The following is a 27,065-nucleotide window of genomic DNA, read 5'->3' as shown; positions in this document are numbered from 1 at the left end:
GCCAAAAAGCTCAATGCGTTTTATTGGACATTTTGGTGGTACACCAACAAAAGCATATAATTGAGAATAGAAGCACCTCTATGGCTGTATGTCCTACTACACGAAAAGGTTAGAGTTCAAACTCCTGCATTGCTTTGCATTTATCTCCATCCAGTTTCCCGCTGAAGGATTTAAAAAGCTTCACACATAGCTCCTTTAGGTAAGAGTCCTTGAATGTTTGGATATTCAGGAGAACATGCTATTTTGAAAAATGTTAATCCTTCAATCTGGAGCTGGATAATAACTAGTTACATTTACTTGAGTAACATTTAAAAAAAAATAAAAAAAAGGACTTCAAGGAGTGGTTTTACTGAACCGTACATTTTACTTTTTCACTTCAGTGATACTATTATGCTCTAATTGAGTAAAATTTCTGGCTACTCTACTGAAAGTAATGCCATTCATTAAGGAGCAAACATGTTTTAGCTGAAAATGCAGCAAAAAGAGACACATGCAGTTGATGTTAAAGTGACATTTCTCATTTTTAAGGAAAGCTTCATTGATGGTGCATCTTCTTTGCCTGCTTTGTCATTCAAAGATCAAGTGTATATAGTGCAGCGTATATATTGTTCCTCAGAGTACTTTACTCTGTTTTAACCTCCTGCAAGTACCTGAAAATTAGTTTCTTTTGCCTCGATTTATTTTGTACTGTTATTTAAAGATATATCTTTAAATCCTTTAAATACCAGATATTTTCATCTGTTGAAGTCATTTTTAAATATTAAAATAGTTGTTCTGGCAAAAGTTGCTTGGTGTTTAAGAAGCTTCAGTTTTTTGTGTTGAAGTTGTGCTGCTTTTAATTGAGGGCAAGTTTTGGCTACCCACCTCTGTTTAAATCCCACATTTCTGCAACACACCATCACCCCTCAAAGTCAGCTTGTTGTTTTTAAAAATCTACTGCTGCAGTACTTTCAGTAGCTTATTTGGTGCATCTGCATCATCTTAAACCCTCCCAACATCGCTTCCCGTTTAAATGGCAGCGGTTCAGTAGCAGGTGTGCTGGAGCCTGTGGAGAGATTTTTTTACGTCCTGCCACCCAGAGGCCTGGAAATCAAGCATCCAGCGCTGGTTTTCAGCATTTCCTTTTGCGTAGCAATTTTGATTATTTCTTTATTTCATTCTTTTAACCTCTTGAACTATTTAAGAAAAGCTCCATGTATGTTGGCCAAAGCTGCTTCAAAAATGACTCCCTCATGAAGCTGCAGCCCTTCACCCTCAGCAATACGCACAGGCTGAATAAAGGCGACTCATTACCGCATCGGTGTGTGCTTACACACAGCAACCCTGTGTAGAGAAGGCAATAAAAAGACAACAGCTGTGCTGGTTGGAATTGCTTGGGACCCCACTCCTCTCTGTTCACACACTGATGCCAGTTCGGCTCTGTGTATGCTTGTGTTGCTGGCTCAGAGGCACATCAAACAGAGATCAACTTTAATCTGTAATTTTGCCTCTGGACTCTCAGATGCTCTGTTTTTATTTATTTATTTATTTATTTATTTTGCTTCTGACTCGTATTCAATTAACCTTCCCAGTTGTGAACTATTTATGTTAATTTGCGGTATTCTCCTACGGTTTTGCTGATGTTTTCCAATGGGTTATAGTCAGGGTAAATACAAAAAGCAGTTTCAGTTTTCAAATGATGCTTTAATTTATTAAGAGAAAATAAGCAATTCACACCATGCAAAAAGCAGTTGCCTCTGGTTGTTCCTCTTTTGGCAAAAGAAAACTCGCACCATGCATTCGTGATCACTGTCTGTTAGTCTTTTTCAGGACTGTGGAGGAATTTTGACCTGCTCTTCCTTTCATAATAGCAGGAATTCAGTCCCATTTCAGGAATTTCTAGCACAAATACCCAGTTTAAGGACATGCCACAGCTTCACAACTGGATTTAAGTCCAGACTTGTATATAGCACTTTAAAATCTATTTTTATTTAGCAGTGGAGTTACTGCACTGCCTAGGTTCATTGTCCTGCTATATAAACCATGTGCATTTGAGCTTAAGGTCACAAGCTATTGAAGGATTTTCTCTTTTAGGATTTTCTGATGTAGAACAACATTTGTGTTTTTCTCTCCTCAGGTTTTAGCTTTATGCTTCATGTAACTTGATGTGCACTTTCCCAAAAAAAATGTCCACTATTGTCTTATTGATCCATTGAATATTTCCTGAAAAAAATATTTCCTTATCAAATGTGATAAGGGCCTTTGTGTTCTTTTTCCAGAGCACTAACCTTAACTAAATAAAGTGAGGCCAGTATGGTTTTAGATGTAGATCTGACAGTGACCATCCAGATGTGTCCTCAATGCACTTTTGGGGTAATTGCAATAGACAGTCACTCTTGGGAAGGTTCACCACTGTTCCATGTTTTCTCCAGTTGTGGATAACATTTAAGACTGACAAAAAAAAAACTAACTGAAGAAATTTGTCAGGAAGCAAATACCACTGTGCTTCCCATGTAGACGTGATGTCTTTCTATAGTTAACAGAGCAACTTAATTTTCATTCACTGCACAAACACTGTTGGTTTTAACTGTAAAAATTCTATCATTTTCATTGTGTTTACTTCCCACACAAGATGTGGTGGGTCAGAGGACACATTATAAATTGAATCAGTCTTAAACATAAAACTGCCAGATGCTTTCCCCCTTTGCTCAGTGACTTGTGCCTAAAACGGCTCCTATAAATTCTCAGCTTTTTTGTCTTTGAGTAAATAGTCGTCCCCTGTGATCTCAGAGTGAACTTAACTTCAAATGCATGCAGGTCCGGCTGTTGATCTCTCGCTCGGCATTTCTGTTGCGACTGGTGCATGAACTGTGAGGTACGCTCCGTCTGTCAGCCATGTGTTTCTCCTTGCCTTGGTGCCAAGACTTTGCATAGACTTGTTTCATATGGTAGTGTTTTGAACAGATAGCACTGTTTTTGGTGGCTAAGAGGCGCACTCTTTCAACTCTCAAACTGCTGTTGCACAGACATCTCCTATGCTAAAGGCCAGTGGATGCTCACTACGTCCTTTAATGTCTTGATGCAGTAAGTAGCTAAGCATCTAGTTTTAGATTTTCTTTTAAGAAAGGCATCAGGCATTTGTGATCACTGTCAATCAGTATTTAGCATAACTGTGGAGGTATTTGGACCTGCTCTTCCTTGCAGAATTGCTGGACCTCAGACCCATTGGAGCATTTTCGAGCACAAACACCCAGTTTAAGGCCACAACATCACTTAGCTCATAGCATTAGTTTTAGCTATCTCGGGTCGAGTCAAGCCAAATTCCTGAGCATACTCTCTTGAGAGTTTTATTGAATTTACACCTCCTTCGTTCCTGAACTTGTCTCTTGCTTTTGGTGCCTCTCGGGTTGGATTTTGCTGGTTTCTGCACCTCACTAGGTCCAGTCCTCCAAGCCTTACCTCTCTCTGGATTTCCTCTGGATTCTCTGTGTTCGTCGATTGTTCTCCTCACCTTCGCTGCCTTCAGCTATCTTCCACCTGTCTGCTCTCTGACATTCACTGTTCAGGAAAGAAAAGAGTCACACACCTATCAACCCTCTCCAGCCACTTACCTGATCCACACCAAAGTCTCACTGTCGAAGTGTGAGACCATAGCACTCGTCCAAAGTTCTGCATCCCCTTCATAACATTACCATTTCTAATTGTTTCTGTTTTCCCCTCCAGACAATGCTGAAATAATTAGAATCCCAGTCTCTTTGTCATTCGGACATTTTTGTTTTGCTCTGTAAATAAACCCTTTTACCTTTAAAGAAGTACCTCCAACATTTACTCCGCATGCAGGTCAAGAAAATTCCTGAAATCATGACGCCATCAGGATTTCCTGCTACAGAACAAAATTCATGTTTCCATCAACTGCTGAAAGTCGTCCAAATATTTATGCATCAAAATCATCACAAAACTCTTCCACTGTATGGCTTTGGTGTCTTTGCTACTTACTGGAGTAAGTAGCGAAACATCTGTTTAAAAAAAGTCAAAAAGTGTTATTGCATTCTTGGTATGTTATTATTTACAGGCTTTATTACATTTAAAATGACTGGCATTACTTTACCTGCAGTTATTTTCTGCCACAAGGGGTTTGTGATAAATTGCACAAGATTTCAAATAGTCATAACGAATATTTCAGGGATGGTGTTCAAATCCAGATAAGCCTTATGTTCCAAGACGTATGCAGCCTCAAACTTATTCAACCTTTTGAATAAATTTCTTAAGAGCAGACATTTGCAAATCAGGTGTGGTCTTACGCAAACCTGATGTAACTGATCCAGGGCTTCATTAACTGCACCAGGTGTCCTTGAGGTAGAGCACCTCGAATATCTGGACCGTTGACTGTAACGCTGTTCTGCATGTTAGAAATGCCACTAACGTGACTCCTCAGGAGCGCTGCCAGAAGCCTGTGTCTCGCGACGAATCACGTTTTGTAGCAGGCAGCTGATCTGCTTTGACAAACAACGCTAAGGTCAATTATGATTTACACTTTGAATTTCTATAGGTTTTACGGCCCTAAAGTGCGCTCGCTGCCTAAGGATGAGGATGTTTCTTCTTCCTCCGGTGTGTTTGCATCGCTCCTCGAGGAGCGCAGCGTCCTGTCACGACATCGGACTGACCACAGTCGATAGCATGTGTAGACAAGCGGAGAAACAAGGTCAGACATGGGTGTGACTATCCTGCTGACTGCAACAGACAGTTACGAGCAACTTCAGGAGAGGGTGTATGCACACACACACACACACACACACACACACACACACACGCGTAGAAATAAACTGACTCATGATTTTATCTAACCATTGGATTTAATTACATTACTTATTCATTAAGCTGGGTGATTTTTTATTTATTTTTTCCAGCTCTGTGGTTTTTTGTTACTTGAGGAGCGCCGTGGCTTGTGAAGGAAACACCTGTAGTACAGCTCCGCGAGGCAAGCCTCGGGTACTGAACTGAGCCTGCGAGAGCTCAAACAATGTCTCACACACACACACACACACACACACACACACACACGCACGCAAAGAAGCACACGTGGAGTCAAATATTCTCCGTAAGTCTCCTTCAAGGACGCCTGGGGAAGACTTGGAGGACAAAATCACACACTCCCTCTCCCAGCGTCTCAGACGTGCTGCACTTCTATTGTAGGCAGAAAGCCTTCTCCAAAGAGACTATAGTCACACACACTTACTCACACTTAAATACACAAACAACAAAAAAGGCCCTGCCACCTTTCCATCTGTGTGAGGAAAGTGAGGCGTTTTTTTTGTTGTTTTTTTTTTTTTGTTGCTTGTGTCGTTTCTCTCGTTTCCGCTCACTTCTGCTCTCAAACATTGTTTGTGGGGTTTATTCAGTGTGTGCGTGCGTAAGTGTGTGTAAAGTAAAAGGGGGCTCACTGGGATTCTTTGACAACCTCATTCACTTCCTTCTCACCCCCAACCCCACCCCCGTCCGTGCCAATGGCTAACAATGGGGCGGGAGGGTGGAAATCGGACCAAAAAAAAAGAAAAAAAAAAACAGTGACTGTGTCTTCATTTGCCTCCACTTTTCACACATCGTTTCCCTTTTTGTCGCTGGCTGCCAGTTCACCACAGCGCTACAAGCACTTCGGCCAGTTTCCGCTGGCAAGACTTTTCCCTCCTCCCTACTCTGTCGCCCCCTCTCCCCCCGCCTCCATTCCCTCCTTTCCACAATGTTAAGCCCATTTTTAGCTTGACATAATCTGAAATGGTACTTAAGTGAATTTATGTCTACCTCAGTGCATTAACTTCTGCTATTTCTTCCTTTATGTTGCTGGGGCTTTTTTTTCTGTGTGTATAGCGAGTGTAGCGTCACAGAGAGCAAAGAGGGAGGGAGAGATTTGAAACTCAGACCACGAAGTAGACAGCCTATCAGTATTCAGTAGAGAAAGTGAGTGATGGAGGGAGAGAGAGACGGAGACAGGAGAGAGAAAGGAGGAGGGGGTGATGTATCAATATTCTGAGTAGTGTTTGAGGGCAAGGGGAACGAATAGAGGAGAGGGGGGATGGAGGGAGGGAGAGAGTACTTGAGTGAGTCTCTGAGTGTGATTATTTGTTCACGTATAAGCCAGCATGTGTGTGCATCCTTGATCCCGTCCATGCGTTACATTTCATACTTTTGGCTGTGGAAAATGCCAAAGCGCATTTATTTAAGTTCATGCACAACCGGAACGCCTTTAAAACCAATTTAAAGTGGGAAGGCTGCAGCTCCTGAAGGGTCTCCAGCAGAAGTCATTTCGTCTTAAAAAGCTGCGCCATAAATTGAATCACCTCGTTAACAGGAGTAAAACCATTTTGTTGTTTCCAGAAGCCAGAGACACCTAAAAGGAAAACTCAGTTTTGCTCACGTTTCACCGTAGACTAATGGTGTGTTCAGTGCTTCTTTTTTTTTTTTTTTGTCTTTTTCTTTTTAATCTATTTTTTTCCCCATTATAAATCTGTTTGGTTGCAGATTCTTTTTCTAAACCTTCAAATTCAGCATTAAACCAGTAAAAAGCGACTGCTGGATTATGTGCCTGAATGGCAGGTGCAGGCCCTCTCAGTGAGAGCCTCTCAATTGCAATCCCTCTGGTGGCTGGTGGACAAAATGCAGACTTCAGTCACTTCTGTACCGGCGTCAGAGAGCGAAGGGAAACGTCATCCTGTACACGATGTAGCAGATATCAACTGCTTCAAATGATATTACTGTTCATAACTCGATCAGCCTCATAACTCCGTCTGTAACCTAAATTACATCTGTCCATCGACGTAACAGCTGCACTTACAAACAGGAAGAAATGAATTTTACTGTCTATTAAAACAGAAACAGATGAATTAAAAGATAAGAAGGATGAGACACAAATAAAGTGAGTTTTTTTTTTCTACAAGACAAACAATTCTGCTTTTCAGCTGCGTGCAACCTGTATTGGAAATGAATAAAAAAAAAGAGTATTTAGAACGAAAAGACAATAATTTCTGTAGGTCTCACAAGTATTCAAACTAATGAATCTAATTCAGACTTTTATGACCTCTTTTAATCGTAGAAAAAGAGACCAGGTAGCTCAGGCTACCTCAGGAGCCTCTAGACTTTTTCTCTGGAAAGATTATTCACAGTAATTTTGCTATCAGAAACACACCAATCATCAACCAAATAAGGACCAAATTTGCTGATAAGTTTTTTTTTTATCTTACCTAATTGAAATTTAAGTTTTAATAAAAAAATTATGTGTGTGTGTGTGCGTGTGTGTGTGTAAAGTATATCAGCACATCTTCACTGTAGATTAGCAGGGCAATGCTGTTCTTGCTTCAAATTTCACAAAAAAAAACCTCTTCGACCATGAAAATGTTATTGAATGCCCTTGGTTGCGTCCTGTTAGCACATGAGCTAACATCAAAATGTGAAACTGCCTGTCTGCTGAGCTTACCATGCAAACTACTTGTCAGTCCAGCGCTCCTAAGAACTTTTTAATGAGAAGCATTGTTGAGATGACGTTCTGAAGGCGGCGTGTCAAAAAGAGTAGGAGTCATTTAACGCCAGTACCCAGACCTTGAATTACAAAGTCTAATTTCTTTTAAGTCATGATTAATATTCAGCATTTTTATAACAACTGAAGGTAACATCGTTACTTGACTGTGCTATAAAATGGCATTATGTGAAAATACATAAACAATTTGTTTGCTGCTTTGCTTTTCATACATTTGTTCACTAGAAACTTTTCTCGCTGTGTACCATAAGACTGAGAGTTGTTTTGGCAAAAGAGATCCCAAATCCTATTTGAATGTAATGAATAATTCAACTATTTAAAGCACTGATCTTAAGTTTTTTTTTTTTCTTCTACTTGTTAAAGTTGATTACTTTTTGAGCGTTTCTGTGAAACTCGCATTACACCTGGCAGTGGCGTGCTCTGCAGGCTGTGCAGGTTCCCTCAGACATGACACTTTATAATTTCTAATTTCTGGGAACCTAAGTTAGCTCAGCTCTGAACTGTGTTCTTGTCTGACCGCATGAATATCCATTTTGGCCACAGTCCCCTGTCTGGGCATGATTGGCTGGTCGCAGACTTTGCGGACACAGATTGCTCAGAGCTATGGGCATTAATGTGATTGGCAGCGGAGGAGCACGGTGAATTACAAACAGCAGAACCAATCAACAGCAGTTAAAAAGTTGGCCACATAATGAAACTGTTTGACAGGGATGCTACCTTTCTGTCCCTGGAGATAACAAAATTACTTAGATTTTCAACGTAAGGGTTTAACACTAAAACGAAATATACAGAGCCCTGCAGAGTTCCCATTGAACATTTCCACAGTGATTATCCGTAAACTCTGAAGTATTTTGTTGGGGATTTTATGTGATAGAACAACACAAAGTAGAACATAATTGTGAAGTGTAAGAAAAAAAATATACATAATCCATTCAGCTTCAGTCAGATTGGATAGAAAGTGTACATTTAGTTTCAGGCCTTGCTTCACATTCGACTGCGCCATTGTAACTCATGGAGATATTTTTATCTAAGCTGTGTGCTTTGTGTCGCCAGTCCTAAGACTTTTGCAGCCTCTGACCGATTTTCTTTTGAGATTTATTCCCATTCATTATCCCATCAAGTCATCCCCACGTCATGATACTTCCACCACCATGTTTCACAGTGGGGATGTTGTGTTCAGGGGACAGTGCAGAGTAAGTTTTCCCTCACATGTAGCTTTTTGCTCTAAAATGTTTTATTTTTGTCTCATAAGCCTTGCATACTTTTTCAGATTTGTATTTGAACCGTTCCCTACCTAAAAAATGCAAATCATTTAGTTTTGGCTGTAGTTTTGCCATAAGATGTGGAAAAATGTGAAGAATGTATGAAAATTTTTCAAGTTTGTGTATTTGGATTGGTAATCGTTACTTTGATTGAATTTTTTGTTCACGTAAATTTGGAGCTGGGATCAAAACTCAGAAAACAAATGATCCATTCTCATTTCTTGAATTTTAAAGTGGTCAAAACCAATAGCAGGCCCTAAGCCAAAGTTTTAGATGAGAAGATTTTGACACTGGAAAATGTTGAAATAAAATAAAGTCATTTTAATTCAGAATATTTTCGATGTTTGATTGAAATGTTGGATACAGATAAGTTTCCAAAGAGAGAGAATCTTACATTTTCAGAGTAAAATGTCCTTGTAATTCATTTTGATGCTCTAGCAAGTGTCCAGTCAGTGTGGAAGCCCCCTACAGTGACAAAAACAAGTGTTTACAGAACGCCAGTCACATTGTGCAATCTGTTTGAATGTGATGGAATCTCCCACTTGTTTCAGGCATCCTCTCTCCTTCCTTGTGTGTGTCTCTCTCTCTCTTTTTTTTGTGCTGCTAATCAGCATTTGAAAGGCAGCTTTGACAGTGAGAAAGAAACTGAGAAAGGGGAAAAGGAGTGGGGGGGGAGCTCGTGGAGGTGGGGGTAAACGAAAGCATGAGACACAGCGAGTTAGGGAGGGAGAGTCAGAGGGAAGCCGAGGCGAGGGGCTGTACAAGCATGCCTTTTATATTTACTAGTGACTGAGAGGGAGGGAGGCAGGGAGCAGCTGAAGGCAGAGACAACTGGTGTGCACGGCTTTCCCAAGAGGAAATGAAAAGAAAGAAGCTCAGCGAGGAGAGTGAATGAGTGAGCGGCGGAGAGGAAGGGTGGGAGGGAGCGCGCCGGCTGGAAGAAGGGAGGGTGGGAGGGAGTTAGACAGAGAGAAAGAGATTCTCACACTGGCTGTGTCCTAATCCGAGTCCATCTCCAAGACGCAGCGGAGCAGAGTGTTAGTGAAGTGATTCCGAGAGCCGGGGAGAGCCGCATCAGCTCGTCACACACACACACACACACACACACACACATACACACACGCATCCACACAGCCTCCTTCCTCCGCTGTCACAGGCACACACTCTTGCAACAGGATGCGTCCGACTGCGCGGCCACGGCTTTTGTGAAAGTGAGGGGATTGACGGTGCCCACCCCTTCCTGACTGTCCCAGCCGGCCCCCCTTTGGCTCACACACACCGCGTCTGTTTGCTGTGTCTAAGCTCGGGGCGCTGCTGCTGCTTCTGCTGCTGGAGGAGGAGGAGGAGGAGGCGGTGGCGGCGGTGGTGGTGTCGGAGGTGGGGTGGGCACTGCCAGGGCAGAGAAGGGGGCACCTTAGAGGAGAGGAGGAGGGGGAGGAGGAGGAGAAAGAGGAAGACAACAAAGTGGATCAGATCAACCGCACGCGGACTGGAAATGCCCGTCAGGTGAGTAGATAATGGATCTAACAACTTACAGTCCACACACACACACACACACACGCAAGCACACACACACACACACGCAGGCAGGCAGGCGTGCGGCCGTGCGCTCACCGATGCCGGATGCGCGCAGTTGGACACACACTTGCAAAGTTATTCTCATCCTTAAACTTTCAGTTTCAGTCAGAAATGTGTTTTGATCGACTGATTTTTGTTTCATGCAACTGGATAAAGGTTTGTGAAAACTTTCGGGCATCAACAAAGTTCGTTTTTCTTCTCAAATGAGAAAAACTTGTGAGCACAGAACTTTTTTACGGATTTTATGAATAAAATGTAGAAATTTTAACAACTATGACCTTCATGTTAAAAAAGTTTGATATTCTCTCCATATAATTGAGTGAGAGGATGGCCCTTATTGGGTAAACGTGTAATCAGAAAAAAAAGCATGTAAATATAAACTAATAAATTAACATTAACGCATCATTTTGTCCCTTGGAGGCACAACATCCATTTTTCTTTCTTTACTCTCTATTTTTATTTTTATTTTATTTTTTTTCACATAAACTTCTTTGTGTGTTCCATCAGTTTAAACTAGCAAACCAAATTCATTGCTGTCCAGATAAGCCAAATAATCGTGTACGTTTATGTTCGGCGTGCTTGTTTGAATGCGTCTGCTGTTTGGAGATAGGAAGGCAGAGAGTGAACGGCATGTGTGCCCGTCTCCACCTGCAGAGGCTGAATTGGTCACAGCTTACTGGCTCGGTAGCATTCGCTGCCTTCGGGGTGTTTTGCAGCAGGTGGTCCAAATTGGCAGAATGACTGTGACAAACAGGCAGCATTTCACTGCTGCTGTAAAGTAAATAACAGCATCAAACCATCACATAGGAAACCCATGTTTTCATTTCCCCCCGCTCCCCACCTGTCTGTATGTCTTTTTAAATATTATTTCTCTTTGACAAGTGAAGCAAAAGTCAAACTCGTTTACATTTAGGTGACGCTTTCAGTCCGATTCTGTTTGTAAGCCTGTGCGTCGATCTAAATGTAAATATGTGCACGCCCATCCGAAAATTTATGTTGTGGGTTTTTGTGTAAATTGTGCTCTGTTTCAAGCGCCGCCGACAAGTTCATTTGCATCCACACCTGCTGAGGATGCAGGTGCCTTGCAGATACATTCCCCCACAGCACGAACTCGCTGCGATGTATGTGGATGAGGTGTCAAAAAATGTTTGGAGAAATAAAAAGGAATTTCAGAACAAGTTTCCTTTTTTTTTTTTTCTTTTTTTTTTCCGCAGAACCTAACCCCATCGTAGAAATACGTACTTTAAAATTCATTACACCGTGAATGTTTCCACTTTAAGGATTGTAATTGCTTGAGCACAGATTGGCTCCAAAAGGAGCCGGAGTCCAAAGCGAATCATTGCACGGTACGGTTTATACCCCAGCCTCCTGAGCCGCTGAGCCTCTCCATCCGTTTCAGAAACTGCATGTGCAGGATGTTTTGCTTGCGACCTCTCTTTAGGCCCTTTTTATGAGAGCCAGACACAAGTCTATTTCCTTAGCTTTTTTCTTTTTGTTTTGTATTTAAGGAGGTGCAGGTTTGTGCCAAAGGCAGAAGAAGTGAACTCGGGTTAAGCTCGCAAAAGATAAAATATATCCTGACTACGCATGGAGTATGAGAATCACATGGGATGATGCCCTTGAATAAAAACACCAATGCCTGACGGTACGAAACTGGAAAAACCAGGATGTTTGACATGATGTGTTCCTGCTGCTTTATCATAGGTACAATAATGCTATCCATTACATTATCCAGAGTGATGGATTGCACTCCTTTAGTTTCAATATCATGACTGTTATTCTTGTAAGCAAGAGAAATGTGCAAAAGTATTCTCTTAGCCAGCTGACCAGCAGTGTGCAGCAACAGGTGAAGGAGGGGCAGGACTGTTCTCCATCCTCTTTTTCTGGCTTTCGATTAAAAGGACTTTAACAAGAAGAAGGGAAAGGGGTGCGATGGAAGCTTGCAGCTGTTTTAGAAAAGTAACTTTCTTTTGTTTGTGGTAATTGGTCTTCAGCGGTCACCTGCTGCGGCCGTTACGAGACAAAATGGGATTTCATGTCATTTGTGAGCTCGTTTCTTTCTTTTCTGGCCTAATTTTTTCAAACACTCGCTTTTTGTGACTTATAATGACCGTCTTCAGCTCGGCAGGTAAACACCCCGTCTCCTGCTCTCCTTCTGTTTCTTTTATCTCTTGATTTTTTCTCCTCTCTCTGCTGCTCTCTTAGAAACACACACTCTGAGGTGGTCAGTGTGTTGACAGACAGTCGCTCGCACACTTCTTTGCTCTTGCCGTGCAAGCGATTGTGTGCGTGTGTGTGTGTGTGTGTGTGTGTGTGTGTGTGTGTGTGAAGAGTGCTGACAGACAGTGTGTGGGTCTGTGACAGAGAGTGTCAGCGCGGTGTCAGGGAGATGTGTTTAGTGTCACACTCTGCTGACCTGATCTCCGGTTGGACTGTCCACTCCGGCCCCGCTGTGGCTCCTTACATAACCCCCGCTGTCATTCACACAGACGCCTGAAGGGATCTGTGCACGCTCAAACACACGCATGCATTTGGAGATTACAGGAAATGTAACGGCATGCAGATCCCCCCCCCCCCCCCAACCCCCTCCTTTAAAGTCCAATATCAGTTTTTTGCGGCTTGTTTGAGTTTTCAACATTTCCGCGATTCCGCAGCTTAAAGCAGAAATTAAAATATTCAAACAAAGCAACAAGTTTCAAACACTTTTCTTTCAAAGACAGTTTTGCTTTCCAAAAGTGAAGAACACCCACACAGCTTGTGCAACTATTATCAGGCTTTCTGACATGTTTACCACACTCATCAGCATGTTCGCTTAAGCATGTGTGTTTTTCACAGTGTGTACTTTTACTCCTGAGTCAGTGGCCCTGTGTGCCGTTCTTTGGCCTGTGGTTATTTAGAGGTCAGCGCTGATATAGTGAAGCCTTGCAAGAGTGGATTTACAATCTGCTGCCATGGATAGAGGGTTGAATCCATTTGGCTGACTCCTCCACAGTCAGAAAGGAGGCTTTTCTGTCAACTTTCTTATTTTTTTTCCCCATGTTTGTTTGCTTTTACAGAAGCTCTAAAATGTTCTTGACCTCTTTATTGTCACTTGTCATGACAACCTCCACATGCTCATCTTCTCATTTTCTTTTATGGCTGAGTCAATTCGGCCAGACATCACAACAAAAACATGTTGGAGATTGGATTTTTTATTTATTTTTTTAATCAGTCTTATCCAAATGTGTCTTAAGCAAAGACAATGAACGACCGACTTTAATAATCCCACGAAATCAGCCCTAACCTCCTTTAATTCACTCGCAGATGTCAGTGGATATCTTTATGGAGCACTCTTTTCATGTTTCGGAGTAAGATTATTATTTTTATGTCTGTGCAATGAAACATTTGTGAATTACACTTCTGGGTTGATGTCATCTTTTACATGTGTTCTCCTTTAACAATGCAGCCTTTTCATTAGTAAGCAAAGAGCTCTCAGACGCTACTTGAACTCATGATGAAATATTTAACTGAGCAGCTCTTCATAATGTTTAACCAGAGCGTATGCACGTCCTTAAAAAGTTTAAATTCACGTCTCTAAAATTAAGCCCCTAAAAACGTTCGCCTTAAATATGTTAATCACAGATCTTAAATTTTATCGTGGCAGAACAATTCAGTCTCATATTTTCTGTAAGTTTTTTCTTTTTTCTCGCAGGGCTTTTCTGTCATGCAAATCTTTGAATTGCAAACACACGTCTTCATTGCTTTCTCTGACTTGAGCCTACCGGTAACTCATTCCTAACATACCTTTGCTAGCTGGTTAGATTTTTTTTGTGTGTATAGTGGTTAAGTGCAAATTTATCTCCAGTTGGCTGGATGAAATTTGTACATTTCTGTGGAGATGCAGGTGTTAAATTTCAGTCATAATAGTTTTAAAAGTTTTAAATTTGAGTTGGTAAAACCTGCAGAATCCCTGTTAACTGTATCAAACCCTTAATCATTAAATATTGACAAACAGCCTAATTCATGTTTTTGTAAGTTGAATGTTTAGAGGTTTTTGCAGCCAGCTGACTGGCAGTGTATGACAACAGGTAAGGGGGGTTGTGGGTGGGAGGCAGCACTGCATTCCTTCATACCACCAAAGAAAACTTTTGTCTCTGTTAGTCACACCATTATTAATAACTGGACAACTCTTATTTCCCTCAAACATCCATCGTGAGACAAAGTCCACCCTCTTTTAGTCAGCCTCTTGAAGTTTTGAAACACATGAGGCATTTTTTGAGATTAATCAAGACAAAAACAAAAAAAAAAAACTATTCTGCACGCTTATTGTTTCGGCATCGTAGTTTATGTGTGCAGGTACAGCCGGGGATTTCTTATGTGTGTCCTGGGCTGTGGAGGACGATAATTATGACATTCTGTGTTGCCGCACGCCTGCGAGGAGCGGACATCAAAGCACGCACACCAAAGCTCTCCGTAATAAAAGAAGAGGCGGGAATAGATATTGATTACAGAAGGTGAACATTAGCAAATCTCCTTCTCTCTTCTTATTTGCCAGCGTCCTCATCTGTTCATCATTCCCTTTCCTGTGTTTCTTATTTCTGCTTATGCTTCCCCCGTCCCCTGTGTGCTCTCCGTCCACCCCTCTATCCCTCTTTAATCATTTATTTATTTGCTGATCTCTTTATTTTGCGCTCCTTCAGTTTTAGGGATGCTGCTCCCCGTGCTGGCTGTTATCATCATTCCTTCACACCCAGCCCAGAGCAGCTCCTCCTTTGCTCATCACTGCAGAGATACCTGGGGGCGGGCGGGGTCACGCTGGTCAAATCTAACGGCGTATTGATTCCATTAGATAATTAATGACCCAAGCAAGGGCCGCGGAGGAGCAAAAAAAAAGGGGGGGGCAGGGGGAGTTGAGGGCGAAGGATGGTGTGGGGCGGGGATGCGGATTGTAGATGATGGGAGTGCGAGACATTCTTCTGGGGAGGGGGTGGCGGACGCCGGGGCCCCTGAGAGTTTAAGAGAACCTTGGGTTGGGAATCAACCAGAACTGTCAAGGTCAAGAGCAGCCGTAGCTTCGCTACGGAAGCGGAATGCCGAGCGAGTCGGAATAGTGGGAGGGAAGGTGGAAGGGGAGTGGGGGGTAGATCTTCATGTCCAGCAGCTGTCGATTGATCAGCGGCTGAAAAATTGTACATTAAAAAGTGTTTTGACTTCCAAATCCTCAGGTCCAACCGCGGCCGTAATGCATGATAAGTAGTTTTCAAGCCCTCCAACCAGAATACCAAACTTCATCTCCCCGGACGCTCCAGACACTCATTTACAAGCACTCAACAACATGAAAGGCAAAGATAGAAAACTAAGTACATCAAATATTCTGCTCATGTTACAGCCTACCATGTTTTCAACATCTTCCATGATATTGAGCGCTCTGTATTTGATAAGAAATTATTCAAAGGAATATCTCACACTGCTGTTGCATGCGTGTGCCGTTTTTTTTTTTTTACCTTTTACGTTTGATGTAATTAAAGAGGAATGGTCTGCAGAGAACGAGGGGAGAGCTGTCTGCAAATGTTTCTGTAATGATGAGAATTTGAACAATGCAATTTTTTTTTATTTATTTATGCTGGTGCAGAAACAGAGAAAAAGTGAAAAGTTGAAGGAATTAGGGTTCAGGATTGGAACAACATGTTACAAATTTTACACAAATCCACCTTTACATGATCGACATGGACATGCTAATTATTTTAAGACTCTTACAATGCAGCTTCCTTACTGTGCAAGTTTTCATGGTTGTCTTGTTATTTCTGTAAATTTCTGGCTGTTTTGTAGTTTATGCAGCACTTTGGTCAACCGTTGTTTTAAATCTGCCTTAGAAATAAATGCTGACATGAAAGCCATATGAATCATTTTTCTAAAATTTGTGGACGACTACCTGAAATTGCAACTGCAATGTTACACATTTGGTGAAATGGAGCCAATCCAAAGGTGCTCAGCATCGGATAAAACAGCCTTAAAAGGAACAAAAGAAACAACATACATCATTTTAGTAAATAAAGCTTCAGGGAAACATCAATATTCACATTGATTAAACTGGGATTGATGTTTGCAAAACCCCAAAACTATAAGTATGTTTTTCATCGTCATATTTTCCTGTTTAAAGGACTTAATCCACTGCTGGTACTAGGAGAGATGTTTCTGTTTATTTTAAATAAAAATAAACTCATTTATTGTGGGCTTCTGAGCAGTACAACTACGCTTAATGTAAACGGTGTTATAACTTTTACTGACAAAAAGACAAATTTATCATCACTGCAATAAATAACCATGGAAATATAAACCCCATTGCCCAGTACTAACAGAAAAAAACATTTGCAACAACTTTTAACATTTGTCCTATTTTTTATTTTTATTTTTTGTTAAATTTGCAGATGAAACAAACTACCACATAACTATTAAAATCTATAAAAATAGAACAAGTAGCTCAAGTACAGATATAATATTCTGCTCAGTGGACATAAAAACCAAACATAATTACCAGTTGTTGAGAATAAGTGATAAATTCCTGGACATTTACGACACAGTTTTCCTCTCCTAGACCTTATTACTTCAGCTGCTAACTTGTTTTCTGTTTTCAATTCACCAGAAAGTAAGAACCTAAAATTCTTAATTTTGAGACACAGAAAAGCAAAGAAACAGAAATAAGATGCAGGTGCTTGTGTTTTTTTTTTTCTTTTGAGGTCTAACTCTATACAAGGCCAAATGTATATGTATGTATATGTTTTTTTTTAAAGTTTACCACTATATCAACAATAACCCACTGTTTTGAAAAGAAAATTGAAGTTCAGATCACTTATACCTATACAGCATGCAATAAATGGATAAAAAAAAAAGTTGAATAGAATATTTTTGATGAATAATTCTGCAGAATTTTGACAAAAAAAATTAGAAACAAAAAACCTTCAGAAGCGAAGTCCTTGTTGTTTTCTGCAAACTACTGGCTTGCACAGACTTGTTTCTGCTCTTCACCTTCGCATGACTGCAGTGTGCATGTAATCTCTAGTGGGCAATGAGAGCTCCTGTGCCTCTGCATTCGCAGTCTTGGCCAGACTCTGTATTGGGCCCCAGGGGTTGTGGAGATGAGGCATAAAACAACCATGCCCCTACCTAGGGGAGCTGGTGGCAAGGCGGCGGGGCTGTTGTCTGTCGGCGTGCTGTTTGACTTAAATGTGTTCATTTGCCTTAACTCCTGACTCCCTACGGGGAGGGGCAGCTTGGGGAGGAGGAGGGGCTCGCTAACGAACCTCTGACAGCTGGAGGCCCTAATTAAACGTCCCCGCTGAAAATAAACAGAGCCGGAGCCAAGCGGGCAGCAAAGAGCGGCTTGCGAACGAGCGTTCGCTCGCGGTGCCCTCCTCTCTGTTGCTGTTGACACATTGCCAAGAGAGCATGAATGACTTTATAGGGCGGGGGTCTCAAAGGCACCCTCACATATACACACATACGCAACACTAACGAGTATATAGCGCAGCCGCAAACACATTTCGAGTACCTGCGGTCACACTTGATGGGAGTCGATCTCCACAGCTGTGAACGCAGTATATTTTTTTACTCCTGGTGCTTACAGGAATCGTACCTTGCTTGTCCTATATGTTTCCCGCTGCGCAGCGGCAGAATAAAGCAGCCCGGCTCCATTGGGGGGTTAGGGGGGTTTCACACTCCGTCTAGCTGGATGACATGTCTGACATTCAGCCTGTTGTGCTGCAACGGCTAGCCCGAGCATTAGCAGTCAATGTGGCGGGGTCCATTTGAGCGAGTGCATTAATGGGCCGCCCAACCTGCGACAAGGTTATGAGGCTGATTGAATAATTACTGTGGAGGCTCCTGTCCATTACGGCCCCGTGTCCGCTCAGATGGAGGCAGACTCAGTGAGAGATGCAGAGATAGTTTGAGACAGAAAGATGGGGAGGGCAGATTAGATAAGCACAGATAGGGTCAATTAAGAGATAAACACACAGGTATGGGCTGGAGGCTGGCTGTGCGTGTGTGTGTGTGTGTGTGTGTGTGTGTGTGTGTGTGTGTGTGTGTGTGTGTGTGTGAGCGTGAGGCTGTGAAAACGGTTTCCTGTCTGTGTCTCCTTTTGATCCCTCCGTCCAGCCCCACACAGCCTAATTTGGCATGAAGAGCATTTATCCAGGTGAGGCAGAAAAGGTGACAAAGGTGAAGTTGTTAGACAGAGGTGCTCTGCCCTCCGCTTGACCCTGTCGACTCGCCCAGATTCCCAAGGAAGGGATCTGTCGGCGTTCCACTTATGGGATTAAAATATATAGGTTCACTGTAGGTGAATGAAAATGATGGCAGTGGGAATACTTTAGAAAGAGCTTAACGTAAGGCTGGAAAATTAACCTCGTTTATCAAACAGTTGTACCAACATGACACGGGCCGTTGTGAAATCGTTTCTGTACAATAGCATTGGTTTATACTACGTTTTATGCCTTAGGAAAAATCAAAAATGTAGGATCAAACACCAAATAAATCGAGCTGTTAATTTCCAGTGTTTATTGTGCAGAACGTTTCATTTTATTTTCTAAAGCTCTGCAAGTATACCAAGGTGATATTAATTGAGATATCTGCCCGTTTAGCCAGTCTGGAGTCCGTTTGCTGAAACAGTGTTGTTCTAATAGGAGTGATTGGTTTCACTGCTTTAGTTTCCAGACCATGTCTATCTCTGTTTTTATCATTGTTACATTTTTTTTTTCAAACAGCAAAATTTAGTTTTTCTTGTAAGCGAGGGGATAGTGAAGCACTGGCAGGACCGAGCAGCAGCTTCCTCGCTGTAAGCTGTAGAAAACTTGATCTGGTCGGTCTGGCTCTCCGTTTGGAAACTCATTGAAAGGCATTTAAGTCGACTTTTTAAAACCTTCGTATACCTCGGTTCTGAAACTGACGCGATTGGATTTTTTTTCACAAGATATTAAATGTAATTTGAAAAAGAAGAAGTACAAACGCAAATAATTTGTAATTCAACTTGAAAAATATCTAAAGAATATTGCGTTTACTTTGCAGAGCGTTTTCATCATTTTCAAAACTAGGATTAATTGTAAAAGTTTAAATTACGACCCGGTACGAACCGTTATGAGATTTTCATAAATCTAATGGTGAAATTAAAAGTTTCATATTATTTACAAAAAAAAAAAAAGCAAAAATGTAGAATACTGATCAGCTTAATTTACCGTTTAGTAATTCTGCTCTTCACAGAGGAACTTAGCTGCAATTAGCTGGTTAATTGGTTGAGCTATCTGCTGTGGTAGTCAGTCTGCAGTCACTCCACCAACCAGTTGGAGTGATTGGTGGTGAAGCCAGAAACATTTGCAAACAACTAAATCTTTCTTTCTTGCAAGGAGCTAAAAGTGTAAGATTGCTGTTTCTGCCAGCTGAGTGCCAGTGCACAGCAACAAATGGTGGAGGGGCGTGCCACCCAAATGAACTCCAGAACTTTCTTCGTTATCTCACACGGGAGACGTTGCCACTTCTTTTTGTCTTACATGTAGTCGTGTACCACAGAGATCCAGGTTTGATTGTAAACGACTCGGCTGGTCTCTCCATTGTAAAATAACCAAACTAAGGTCAGGAAAAACTCACCACCTCGCTCAGGTAGTCAACTTCTCTCTGTATTTTGTGGATTATTAAGCTCTGTTACTGTATGTCGTTCGTACGCTGAAGTTTTTAAATATTTATGCGAATGCATACAACATCTGTGCCCACAAAGGCCAGCTTTTACATGGCTGACCTCGGATCATGTCAGAAGTAGACATCCTACTTTTCTGCTGTTCCCTTTAGCTGCTTAAAGACAGAATAAAACAATGAAAGATGACCCGATCTCTCTCTTTCTTTGTGAAACTGATTATTGACTTGTCTGCCTTTGAAATCTGTCCAAGAAGATTTCTCGCTTGCATTTAATGTTGGCTGTTTAAGGTCAGATTTGCGAAATGATATCTGCCAAACCTGCCCGGCTTCTGCTGACCCCTCTTAGCCGAGGTCAGCATAGCCATGCTCGAACTCGAGACATAATCCATTTTCCTTTGCCCTGGCAAAGCTCTACTGACATGATTGTGCTGACCCAGCCAGCCTGAAGGAAGAGGGAGATAGAGACGGAGAGGCAGAGAGAGAGAGAGAAAGAGAGGGGGCATGTGAGGCCCAAGGGCATGACACCGAGGTGCTGGGGGCCACAGCAGCCCTTTAAATGTCAACACAGCACAGAGGGGAGGCAAACTGTTGAGGAGCAGAGCGGTGTTTGAGGACCACGGAGAAAACTGGCAGATTCTATGACAGGAGTTTTGAACGTTGGCACAATACAGCAAACAGAGGAAGTGGACAATGTGTTTTGTCCGTAGAGATATTTGGTTGAAACCACAGTCACTAGTTTGGAAACTTTTTTCCCGTGAATGGGGCATTTAGTGAGGTCATTCTTTTGCATATTTGTGAACGCTTTTGTCCCTTTGGAAATGTATACATATTCTATTTTACTTTAGAGTTGATAAATCAACACAAAGTAGTGCGTATGTGTGAGGTGGAAGGAAAATTATGCTTTGTTGGTGAAGTTTTTTTTTTACAATTAAAACTCTGGAAAAGGGTTGAAGACAAAATCCATTGTTGAAAGAAAGACAATAAGTCCAATTTTCACTTTGTCATAAGCCAGGAAAAACAGCAAACACATGGAAGAGGGTGCTCTGGTCAGATAAGAGTGTTTTGGCCTACATGCAAAATGCTACATGTAGCAGAAAACCAACACTACACTTTACCCTGAACGCACCATAATGACGGGAAACATGGTGGCGGTAGCATCCTAGTGTAGAGATAAGTTTTCTTGAGCATAGACAGGAACGTCGTTTGTAGTTGATGCAATGTGCAACCGTTGCACTTATTTCTCTCTCTCTTTTCTCTTTTTGTGTCTCGTTCTCTCTTTCTTCTCCCAGATCAGCCCCATCTATCATTTCCATCATATGACCATACCCTTTATCCGATGTTTATGAAATTCAAAACACCAAGAACATTCTGCATGAAGACCCAAACACAGTTCAAATAAAGTACATAACACTTTTCCAATTGCATTTGATGAAAATGCAGAAAATACATGTTTATTTTATTATTGCACTTCCAGAACGACAGCTAGAACTGATGAGAGTAAAACCCATCTCTAATCACAGATCAATTGATTGGTGCATCTTATTACAAACTGTAATAAGTTTTGTCGACCAGCTGTCCATAATCTTCAGATGTTTATTAGCTGATAAGTCACAAGCATGTGTACATAAAAAATGTGTCGCTTCATGTAGATGTGGCCACGGTACTTTTTGAGAAGCAGTGAAGACCCAAATGAAAGTAATGCAAAAATGAAAATTTTGCATAAGAGGACCCCTTTAAAATAATTACTGCAAACACGAAGAATCTTGGGAGATCTTGCATTAACTCCCTGGAAACATAACCAAAAAAAAAAAGAAAAGAAAAGAAAGGAAAAGAAAAAGGGAAAAATATCAGGCCTAGAAAAGACTGTCTGCAGCAGACGAACTGTATTTTAAAGAGATTTCCCTAAGGAATAGCAGGGAAAAAATATAGTGAAGACCTGAGACAGGACCTTAGAGATGCACCTGGCTCTTCACTTCATCCATCTACTGTATGCCAAGTTTCCAGCAAAGAGTCCTTCGGGAATCACCTTGTAGGTGCAAAAATCCAACCTCCACGTCTGTCAAACTGTTATTTGGGGAATTTCTATAGACTCAGCAATAAAAATTAGGACAAAATGTACGTTTTTGTTATTAGTAGCATGCCAAAAGATCCAAGTAAAGTGTCAGTTCTTCTCGTACTATACAGAAACATCAAATGCATTTTAGACAAAAACACGGAAGCTTACAGTACGTAATAAATTTCAGATCCTCAAACTGGAATGTGGGCTCTCTGCTCATAAACTTTAAGTAGATCATGAGGATTTCATGGCAAATATTGATGACTGAACCAAGGTCACTTGGTTAATTTACTTCTTACATTTTACCCGTTTCTCGTGAATTTCCAGGTCTGAGTCTGTCGCAATCCGAACCGACCGCAGCCTTCGTTAAGGAGCGGCGCCCGGCGCTGGATTGGAGCAAGCATGGCGAGCATGCCGTTTGTCAGCGAGGGGAAATGTGTGAGTGTGGAGTGGGATTTCCTTCAAGGACTTCTCGCCAAACCTCCTACACTACCCTGGTAAGACCCTGCAACCCACACACACACACACACACACATAGTGTATCTATCTATATATCTATATATTTCTGTCTTCACTCTCTGCAAAAGCACAAGATCTTACCAAGTGTTTTAGTTTCTAGTGCAGTTATCTTTGTCGATTTAAAATTAGACAAAACTAATTTAGTAGTAACTTTTCAGAAGGTTTATGGGAGCTTCTGAAGTCAATATTTTTTTAATATAGATGAAAAAGTATACAGTTATATGTTCCACTTTTTCATCTTTATTAAGGAATTATTGACTAAAAACAAGCCCCTGTATTTTGCTGAAAAGTTACTTGTTAGTTAGTTTTGTCTTATTTTAAGTGTCCTAAGATATTTGTCCACCAGAAACTGGATCAAAAGAACTCAGTAAGATTTTGTGTCTTTGCAGTGAAGGACTTTGCATTGACTTCCACAAATTTCTAATTAATTTCTGTAGCCCAACCCTGACCCTGGCCCCAAACCCAACAATTCTGTCTGTACATGTCTAACTCTAAACATCGCCTAAACTTAATTTGCACGCGAGTCATAAACCTAACCCCCAACCCAAAAACAGCACCTCACAATGTAAGTATTTGTCGGACAAATGGGCTTTGCAAGATGAGAAATGCTAACACACACACACACACACACACACCCACACAGACCAATATAAGCCTGGGAGCATGCCCATGAATTAATCTCCACAAGGTGAAATCCATGGGTTGACACCCTTGCACATACTGACAGCCTGATAAAGAGTTCCCCTTCAGTGAAACACAATACAGAAGACGTAAGTCTGTTCTGCTCAGCGCTACATTTCACCTGCGCCGGTGCTCACCTGCCAGTCCTGTCAGACACGGGACCCCCTGCACCTTCCCCTTAAAGGAGATTAAGTAAATTTGGCAGGAATTATTAATGGCCAGTCATTTACAGGCGGATATAAAAACTAAGCAGAATCAATGTGTGCGTATTGATTGTTCTCGGTGGCTGGGGTCGAGGCAGTATAATAATGAGATGTTACACGGGCTGGCAGCATGAGTCCACACACACTCGCAGGGAGGCACACCGATTACACTTGTTAGGGGGGCGAAAAATACAGCAGCTGTGCCACCTGATTAAGATATAACCATATCTGCACACACGAATTTAACACACCTTTTATTGCACGCGCACGCTGGAAATCTCGGCGCGAAAACCCCGTAGACACAAGAGAGAATGTCACGCCCGTGTACACACAAACACTTTATTCCAGCGCTGCACTGACACAAATTGTGAAGTGGCTGTGACAACATAATTCCACCACTCAGGCCCCATTGAGGAGAGTCAATACCCAATCACAGAGACAGGCTACCTGAGCCCCGGCTCCCTCCACCCAGCCCCCCGCTCTCTGTCACTCTGCCCCTCCCTCCACTATTGATCCCTCAATCACAGCTACAGCTCACTAGCCCGGGACCAGATGAGGGAGAGGCAGAGGATTTAGATGGAGGGAGGGAAGGGAAAGGAGCGATAGGCAGGGGAGAAATTGTGTGCACAGGTTCACATATGGATTTTAGAGCAAATAGTATTATTAGGACTCTGGTCGAGTGGATAAAAGAAGAGGAGAGTTTGTAATTATCAGGCTCGTATTCAGGTGATTGTTTCTCTGCAGCAGCTGGATCCAATAAAACTCTATGTATTCTTTTTTTTTTTTTTAAGTACAATGCGAACATTCGTCATACAGATTCATTCATTCATCAAACTTGTGCCAGTACGAAACCGAAACCGATGCTACTTTACGGTTTATTTGGAAAAGTCTTTGTACTTTTTAGATTTTTCAAAAATTATTTACAGCTAATGATGTAAAAATCTGATTCATCACATCCTTTTAAAAAATCCAATGTGTTTTGTTAGCTAAAACTCTTTTTGCAGGGAGCTATTTCAGGTTTAAAATGAATACTGTACAACCAGGCTGGAAGTGTTGTTGAATGATTCATATTAATCACATTATGTGCCATAAAACAACTGCTCTAAATAAACACTGACACAGACTGGAAGACATCACACACACACGAAAGAAATCCTGCAAAAAAAAAAACAACAACAACTTTTTCATTTGTTGCTACGTTTTGTTACTGAAAGTCTTTTAGGTTTAAAATAAATTCTGTACAAGGTTCAATAGAAATAGAAATCAAAGACTGACTAAAAAATAGCAGCACAGAGATTAGAAGAAAAGCCATCATTTCACAAAGATGAACAAATCACTTTCCACCAAATGACTCAGTTTTTTTAGGCTTTATTAGGTTGTATTGAACACTTCATAGACAGGAGGGAGAAGGGTAAGACATACAGCTAATGAGACCAGGAATCGAACCCAGGACAACCGAGTCCAGGACTACAGCCCCTCAACATGGTGCACACACACTATCAGCTGAGCCGCCCAGCACCAAATCTTAGTCAATCTTTGACAAAGACTGCAAAGTAAAAGTTCATCCTCCTTTTGTCCGTTTGTCAGCTAAATTGTAGTTTCCACAAACCCAGTTTTGATATCACAATATCTGATCCATAATGACTTTAAGCTAAAAGTTCATTTCATACAATACCTCTTTGTTTTCTAATCATTGTGGCTTGATTGTCAATTTATGGCACATCAATTTGACATCAATTTCCTGCGCTGTTTTAGAATTGTAGTCCCGTCTGTAGTTTCAGCAATAGAAGTGGAAGAAGTGAACAAAGCCGTTCAGTTGATATTGAATTTACATTAAAAGGTGAGCATCTTGGCCTCAAGCGCATTAGATGCGTCGCAGGCAAACATTAGTGATTGGGTAAAATTTAAACCCTCAACACAGTCCACGCCACGAGGAAGCAATCATTTCTCAGACCCTCTGGACGAAACAAAGTGTAGTACAAGGGGGCTGGTCATTACCAGGCTACTGTTGGGTCCATCATCCAAAAATTAAAGCAACAACTCCCATAATCCTTACATGATTCTGCAAACAGGTGGAAGAAGTTTTGAACGTCTCCAGATTACGTGTAAAGCACTATATGTGATGAAAACATTAGCATAAAGTAGTCTGTACTGCCCACCCCGTCAGTGAAAGATTGCTGTAGCCGCATTATGCTGGAGGGATACTGTTCTTCATCAGGGGACACAGAAGCCAGTCAGAGCTAATGGGAAGCTAAATACAAGACAGTTCTTGAAGAAAGCCTTTGAAAGTGGTCAAACAGATTGAGGTTGAAGTTCATTTTCCTGCTGGAGAACAACCCTAGACACATGACAGATTAAAGCAAACGTGAGTGTTAGAATGGCTGCCCAAAGTCCTGACCTAAAACCAAGTGGGATTCTGCAGGAAGACTTGTTCACAGATACTCTGCATGCAATGTACTGAGCTTAGGCTATTTTCCAAAGAAGAATTGGTAATAATTTCAGTCTCGCTACAGTATGTGTGCAGCTGGTGTAGACATATCGCTAAACACTTGCAGCTGTATTTGCAGAAAAAGGGAGTTTTCTAAATTATTGACTTTGAGAGGCTGACAAAATGCATACCACACTTATTAGCTTTTGTGTACAATGATACCAAACTAAGTGTTATCTTACTAAATAATGGAGTACGAGTTGAAAAGCCTTATGCTACCAGATCTAGAACTCAAACCATGTGGTTGGAAAACCATATCAATGGCCAAAAAGAGATATCCATGCTAGTTGCTCTGATTTTGAACATCAGTTTATAAATTTTTATGTTTCTTTCTTGATGCATTTATTTGTCCATTAAGTTTCCTTTAGTCTCTTGCTCAATCTACTTGTAATACACTTGTGTTTGTTTCTCAGTCTCCAGAACCTGCGTAAAGAGAAATCTCGCAATGCAGCTCGTTCTCGACGGGGGAAGGAGAACTTTGAGTTCTTTGAGCTGGCTAAGATGCTGCCTTTGCCAGGGGCCATCACGAGTCAGCTCGACAAAGCGTCAGTCATTCGGCTGACTATCAGCTATCTACACATGCGCACCTTTGCAAGCCAAGGAGACCCACCGTGGAGCCCTCTGCTGGAGGGAGACAACAACTGCAGCAAAGGTAAGTTAGAAACCAAGAAACCTAGATTAATCCCAGACTCAGTCGTGTTACAGTTGCAAGTTTTGAAACTGAAAGGATTTACGAGTTCATCAAGTGCCACCATCCGGCAACTTTTGGATGTGTCTCCAACACACCTGAATCAAATGAATGGTTGATGACCAGGGCCTTTGCAAAACTTGCTGACATGCTGCAGTTCAGCCCTGTGATCCATGCTTAGAGCAGGAAAAGTTACAGGACACTTTGAGTTTCCATCAGTGTTTATTTTATGTGCATTTCAGGAACAGTTAATGGTCATGGCAAAATTTTAAATATCTTCCTCAATTTTGCAAAAAATATCTGGTAGCACTTTATTTGAAGGGGTGCGCATAAGACTGACATGACACTGTCATGAACATGAAGAAGTCTTTATGAATGTCTGGCTTGTCATGAAGTGTCATTATTTACTGAATGAAACTT

The 27,065-nt window shown here is 41.5% G+C and overlaps 1 protein-coding gene across 6 annotated transcripts in view; it reads left to right on the top strand.

Moving 5' to 3' along the window:
* The window catches only part of npas1 (neuronal PAS domain protein 1), a 91,166-nt gene that overhangs the window by 20,780 nt on the left and 43,321 nt on the right, over positions 1–27,065 (top strand). For 4 of the 6 annotated variants that reach the window (XM_016670221.1, XM_016670220.1, XM_016670219.1 and 1 more), the window contains exons 1-3: positions 9,740–10,275; positions 22,394–22,563; positions 26,371–26,609. In XM_016670221.1, the coding sequence (XP_016525707.1) occupies positions 22,469–22,563; positions 26,371–26,609 (334 nt within the window). In that variant the 5' untranslated portion in view covers positions 9,740–10,275; positions 22,394–22,468. Of the gene's footprint in view, positions 1–9,739; positions 10,276–21,310; positions 21,411–22,393; positions 22,564–26,370; positions 26,610–27,065 lie in introns of those variants that run through there. The other 2 variants (XM_016670217.1, XM_016670218.1) reach the window with 2 other exon arrangements.

This window comes from Poecilia formosa, unplaced genomic scaffold (genome assembly GCF_000485575.1).
Source record: "Poecilia formosa unplaced genomic scaffold, Poecilia_formosa-5.1.2 Scaffold31, whole genome shotgun sequence".
NCBI classification, from domain to species: Eukaryota; Metazoa; Chordata; class Actinopteri; order Cyprinodontiformes; family Poeciliidae; genus Poecilia; species Poecilia formosa.
Note: the sequence above shows the minus strand (reverse complement) of the source record. Positions and strands in the feature narration are given on the sequence as shown.